Source organism: Pelodiscus sinensis, unplaced genomic scaffold, assembly GCF_049634645.1.
Source record: "Pelodiscus sinensis isolate JC-2024 unplaced genomic scaffold, ASM4963464v1 ctg68, whole genome shotgun sequence".
In the NCBI taxonomy this organism is placed as follows: Eukaryota; Metazoa; Chordata; order Testudines; family Trionychidae; genus Pelodiscus; species Pelodiscus sinensis.
In genome coordinates this window covers 653458-659680 of record NW_027466009.1, presented here as the reverse complement: position 1 = coordinate 659680, position 6223 = coordinate 653458, and the positions used below count along the sequence as shown (strand labels likewise).

The following is a 6223-nucleotide window of genomic DNA, read 5'->3' as shown; positions in this document are numbered from 1 at the left end:
CACAGGGACGGCTTGCCCAGTGCCGAGATGCAGCCAGCTCTGGGGTGGAGCGGGTGGGAACAGCCGCGCAGGGACGGCTTGCCCAGTGCCGAGATGCAGCCAGCTCTGGGGCGGAGCGGGTGGGAACAGCCGCGCAGGGACGGCTTGCCCAGTGCCGAGATGCAGCCAGCTCTGGGGCGGAGCGAGTGGGGACAGCCGCGCAGGGACGGCTTGCCCAGTGCCGAGATGCAGCCAGCTCTGGGGTGGAGCGAGTGGGAACAGCCGCACAGGGACGGCTTGCCCAGTGCCGAGATGCAGCCAGCTCTGGGGTGAAGCAGGTGGCAACAGCCGCACAGGGACGGCTTGCCCAGTGCCGAGATGCAGCCAGCTCTGGGGTGGAGCGGGTGGGAACAGCCGCGCAGGGACGGCTTGCCCAGTGCCGAGATGCAGCCAGCTCTGGGGCGGAGCGGGTGGGAACAGCCGCGCAGGGACGGCTTGCCCAGTGCCGAGATGCAGCCAGCTCTGGGGCGGAGCGGGTGGGAACAGCCGCGCAGGGACGGCTTGCCCAGTGCCGAGATGCAGCCAGCTCTGGGGCGGAGCGAGTGGGAACAGCCGCGCAGGGACGGCTTGCCCAGTGCCGAGATGCAGCCAGCTCTGGGGAGGAGCAGCGGGTCCCACCCTCACCACATAAGCTGAGGCTGAGCAGGGCAGGAGAATCCTGGGACTGAGAGAGGCTTCGGCCGTGCAGGGGCTGGCTGCTAGGGGGCTGGGCAGGGGCCGGGCTGGGCCAGGGGGGCCGGCCCCTGTCGGTCTCTGTTCTCTGATTGTTGGGGGGACATTCCAGGGGTAGGGGGCCAAGCAGGGTGCAGATGCCCTGCCCTGGAGTCCCCCCACCCCACAGAGTCACCCCGCCCTGAGAGGCTCAGAGAGGCTGTAACAGGGGGCCCATGGGGCCAAGGAGGCATGTGCCCGAGGGAACCTCACCCGGGGCCCATTCTGCAGCCTGCTGGGACCAGAGGGAGGCACCGCCCCTGGCCGGGGGGGGGGGGTGGAGAGAGACCTGGTGTGTGTGTGTGTGTGTGTTTGTGTGTGTGTGTGAGCACCACCCCCTGCTGGTGGGTATAGAGACCTGGGCACGGTGTGTGTGTTAGCACTGCCCCCTGCTGGTGGTAGAGAGAGACCTGGGCCGTGTGTGTGTGTGTGTGTGTGTGTGTGTGTCTGCCACTGTGTGTGTTAGCACTGCCCCCTGCTGGTGGGTACAGAGACCTGGGCAGAGTGTGTGTGTGTGTGTGTGTGTGTGTGTTCGCCCCCCCCCCCCACTAGTCACACAGACCCCTGCTTCCCTTTTCTCTGGTCTGGTGACCCCCCCATAACACACCCATCCTCCACTTCGACCCAGACTCCCCTTTACCGATCCCGCAGCCCTGGTCCCATGTACCCCCTCGCCGAAACCCCACTGGGCCATACCCGGCTCCTGTGCCCCCCACCCCGCCAATGGCAGGGCGGGGTGGGGAAGGGGGGAGGGGTGGGTGGGCAGGGCCGGAGGGCTGGCTGGGGGGATGTCTGTGGGGCTGGGTAGGGGGCTGAGGAGGGAAGCGGCACCTCTGCCAAAGATTTGGGGGGTGTGGGGGACTGTCCGTTGTCCGGGACCTCCCTGGGGGACGCTGCGGAGACCCGGGGAGGCATAATCAGGGGAGGCGCGAGAGGAATTGGCCCCGGTGCGACCGCTGCCGGGATCCTGCGTCCACATCTGGGGCCCTCTGTCCACGCAGGCAGGGCCACGGGAGTCGTTAACGGCGCCGCGTCGTCGTCTCCGTCACGCAACGTTTTAGGTCAAGACCGACTGCTTTTCGGAAAGCGCTGGCCCCAAATTATCCGGGATCCCCTGAGGCCCAGACTGGGGGAGCCCAGCGGTTCTGTCTGGGCCGGGGGTGGGTAGGACCACCTGGCATTTCTAACCCGGCCCCTCTGTTTGCGGCCACAGTCGCTTCCATCCCCCCCGCCCCCCCGGCCACAGCTTTCCCTCTCTCGTGGCCGCAGAAAAACCTATCAGTCTGCGTAACCGGCACAGCCCGGAACATTTTAACCCGCCGGGGCACTCGCTCACGGGTTTACAAGGAGCTGTTCTTCTCAAGGAATTTCACAAGAGTGCGAAATTGACACTGATCAACAAATGTGACACAGTTTCCCTGGGTTTGCACAAAGACTTTAACTGGATGGCGCATTATAAAGCCAGTCTCTCCCCTACCTCCAACCGCCGCATTTTTTACAACAAACACAAAGACTGGGACACTTCCAGCTCACCCAATTAGCCTCATTAGCATCGTCCTACAATTGACAGGTAGCTTTCCCCTCTGTTATAGCCATCTTGCTTCTGTTCTTTCCACGCCAGTACCTCTGAGGAAGTGGGCGTTGCTCACCAAAGCTCCTGGTCCCAGCTAGTGATTCGTTTTTAAGGCGCCACAGACCCGCTCGTCGGTTTCAAAGCCAAACAGATTCGTTTCCCCATCTCCGACCGATCTCTGGGCCTAGCGTGGCTCTTGGAGGGTGTCTCACGTGCGTTTGCTGTGTTGGGGACACGGTCCGCTTGTGTTAAAATTCAGATCCTTGCATGCCGTCCAATGTTAGCCGTGGGCTTTGGGACCCAGCGGTACTACAGGCCTCCCCGCATGCGAGGGTGACGCTTGGAGGAGACCTGCTCTGGTGTGGTCCAGTCCGGTTCCTGCCGGGAGCTGTCGTGTAAGGCTGCAGGTTGAGGGCTCTTAACACTCGGCGTCTTCCGGCGACGCGCCTATCCGTCCGTGCGGCTTGCTGCAGGCCCATTTCCTCTCCGTGTCGCACCCCGCGCTGCTCACAACGCCGTCCGCCAGGTAAGCGCACAGTCCGGCCCCCCGGATCGCAAAGCTGTGGGGCTCAAGGGGGCTGGTTAATCTATCCAGAAGAGGCACCCATGGATAGAATGAGGAGCAGAGGGAGAGAAAAAAGGAACCCGGGTGTGAACCTGGAGAGCGTGGGGTAGATGCAGGGGGACGGACAGACTTGCCAGGCCCCCAAAAGGGGCAGGACTTCAGATGGAAAGAGGGGGGCTGGTCCTAGCCCCCAGTTTCCCCCACTAGCCATTTTCACCCCAACTCTGTGCCCCCCAGTAGCTCCATCTGCCCCACGGTTCTTGCCTAAGGGGCTGGGCTGGGTTCTGCCCCATGGCACTTCTGCAGCACGGGGCAGAAAATTTAATAGTTGCCCCCATCACAAACGTGGTGGCCTGGACAAGCTGCCATTCCGCCCTCACCCGCTAGAGGGCGCTGCAGGGGCTGGTTTGATGACACAGCGGCCCCTGGTGGGCAGAGTCGGAACTGCAGCATTTAGGCCAAAGGTTTTTTTAAGCAGGGAAATACAAAACCATGCCAGGCGGATGGATGTGCAGAATCCCCCCCGAGTCTCTCACGAGTGCTTGGGTTATACGAACCCTGGGACACATTCCTAAGTGCCACTAGACAGCGGTGTTCCCGTTCCAGGAACTGGCCTTGGGAGACGGGGAAACGTTGCCTGCCGTCCTCTCCCAGTCATGACTTACAACACTGCCCAGACATGGGATGTTGCACCCCTGCTAGTGAGTGACAGTCCATAGCAACCCCAACCCAGCAGGGGGTGCTGTGGGGCAGGAATGAGGAGAGCAGTAGACCCGGCTGTTGGGCAAGGTATCCCACTGCTGCCACCAATACCACTCTGGGAGTAGACAGGCCTCTGCGGCCACTTCTGGAGGTGCCAGAAAGGGGGCAGCTACATCTCTGGGAACGAGGCTTTCCTAATGCTCCCAAGTAGTGGGTGGGGCTCTGACCATAGTTGTCTTCTATCATGACGTAATCCCCTTAATCCTGCCCTTCGTGTGCAATCAGAAAGAAGAGGACTCACGGGTGGTTGAATGCAGCGCCATCCACCCATCTCCAGGGCTGGCCCGGTTCCCTCCGGAGTCCAACCCAGTGATTGGAGGGCCCTTTACGGTGCAATGTGATATTCTGAATAATGCAAAGGGAAATCACGTCATACATATCCCTCTCCCCTGCCCATTTATGGCGCGTATGCGGCCGTGGGGGTCTACCATGCAGTTCCGTTGGAGGCCACCAGGTCCGTCCATGGGAGCTGGGCTCCTAAATATTCTCCAGGTGACCACAAAGGTCTGCAGATGAGCTAGGAATCGAGCCCAGGTTATTGGCCTAACCCTGAGACTAAATGGTGAAACCAACCTGCATTAGCTGCATCTCACCCACCTCCCATCCGGGGCTGCCCTACAGGAGCTGAATTGGGGATATCAGCTGTAGCTTAAAGTCCCATGCCTGGAACTAGGTCACTGAGCCTACCCGTGGCAGGCAGGGAGTGGGGAGGAAGGGCTGCTATTTTGTGCTTCCAAATCTTAGATTACAAACTCTTCAGGGAAGCATTGGCTGGCTCCTTTGTGACATGTCTATACAAGTATCTCATACAGCCAGTAGATATCGCTGGGATCTTCACAGAATCACAGGGTGGGGTTCCTTGGTTAACAAAAGAGGCAAAGTTGGAGCACGAGCTCTGTAGAAGTCTGTTTGGGTCTATAGTTTGCATCTGTTTTCTTTTAATAATTCCCCACACATTTAAGATGGATTGTGGTTCCATATATCAATGTGCCCTGATCTCTGACTGTAACTTCTAGGCTGACTATAATAGAACTAATAGAGTCAGAGAATTGAGATGCTCTATCCCACATGGTTGAAAATGAGAACTGATTGTAAATGATACAGCCACTCCTGCCTGAGTCTGCAGAGAGCCCAAGCCAATCATTTAACACGATGGCACACGCCCTGCTAATTGCCGCTGGGTGTTGACTCTGAACCCTAATGACAACATCTGGATGTTTAACCCCATCTGGAGTTGCCCTCTCTTATGATTTCATCGTTAGACTCAGTGTGTAGTCCTGAAACCCCAGCTCGTAAGTCCTGGGACTAGATAAAATTCTCTGCCTCCCGTTAAACATGTAAAACGTTGCCAGCTCTGTGTTTGCGGAGGAAAGCTTTGAAATGTGTCTGAGTACCACGGTTTTTAAGCCTCATCTCATGATTTCTGTGACAGAGGGACACTTGGTGTCATGTGGGGGCGGGGCTTGCATTGGGGCAGGGCTTGCATTGGGGGCGGGGCTTGCGACCACATTATTTTTCCTGGTCTCATACCCATACCTCCTACTGTCCCCAATGTGGTATCACTGAATCAACACGTATAGATGGTTCTGTCTTACCAGAGCTTCTAAGCTATCGTTCGCAGCCAGAGAGGCGGCGTGCACAGAGCAATAATTCTGACTGGTTTCCCAGTTCCTTTCGTCTTCAGAAAAGTAGTAGCAGTTTCCTCCGGCACCGATCCAGCCTTCTGGACAACAGGAGGCTGCGGATGGTCTTGGATCAGCCCCATCAGGTTTGACGGCTGCTCCTGGTAATAAGTTATAACACCACATGAAGGCTTCCCCCTCACTGGGGTGTCGTCCTGGTGCCACGAGAATGGCAGGTAAATTTCCCACTGGCACCAGGGAGACACAGCTGTAATTGTCGAAATGTTGGGCTGGGACAATGAGAGGGCATCAAGTCTGCTGGGGCAGAATCAAGTATACCCAGACTGTCCCAGATATCCCCAATCTTGATTTTTTACACTTGCAATTTGTTCCCCCTTGGTCAACAAGAGAAGCAAAGTTGGAGCGCGAGTTGTGTAGATGTCTATTTGGGGGCTGTAGCTTGCATCAGTTTTCTTTTCATAATCCCCCCCCCCATTTGAGAAAGTGATTCCATATAAGACGACATTCTCAGTTGTCTACGCTAGTAGGGATCTCCCCTCTAAGAAAGGGAATGGCCAACTAGGAAGCTGCCCATTTCCATCAGGAATAGCTCAAAGGGGATGGGGTCTGGTCTTGCCTGGGAAAGGGAAAAGAGAGCCAGGAGGACAGACTGTGTAGCCGAGTCCTGGGCCCTTCCCACTCACGTGCAAAAGCAAAGATGGTGGCGCTCAAGCCGCCGATGGCAATCAGGAAAAGGAACAGGACCAACCACGCCATGAACGTCTGGACCCTGGAGAAAGACGGTGCATCTGCAATGGGGGAGGGGAAAGCCCTTTAAAATCTCTTGGGGGCAAAGTGAGAGCCCAGGTGTGGACAGACCTTGGAGGACACTGGCCTGCATTTTCCCATCCCTGAGCCATTTCACGCCCATCCTTGCCTCAGTTTCCCCTC

The 6223-nt window shown here is 57.9% G+C and overlaps 1 protein-coding gene across 5 annotated transcripts in view; it reads right to left on the bottom strand.

Moving 5' to 3' along the window:
• Positions 1 to 2173: 2173 nt before the first annotated feature.
• LOC102447265 (uncharacterized) overlaps positions 2174 to 6223 on the bottom strand; it is a 57903-nt gene continuing 53853 nt past the window's right edge. For all 5 annotated transcript variants that reach the window (XM_075918139.1, XM_075918138.1, XM_075918140.1 and 2 more), the window contains 4 exons: positions 5977 to 6081; positions 5246 to 5433; positions 3892 to 3995; positions 2174 to 2910 (listed from right to left, as the gene is read on the bottom strand). In XM_075918139.1, coding sequence (XP_075774254.1) covers positions 2742 to 2910; positions 3892 to 3995; positions 5246 to 5433; positions 5977 to 6081 — 566 coding nt within the window. In that variant the 3' untranslated portion in view covers positions 2174 to 2741. The remainder of the gene's footprint in view (positions 2911 to 3891; positions 3996 to 5245; positions 5434 to 5976; positions 6082 to 6223) is intronic.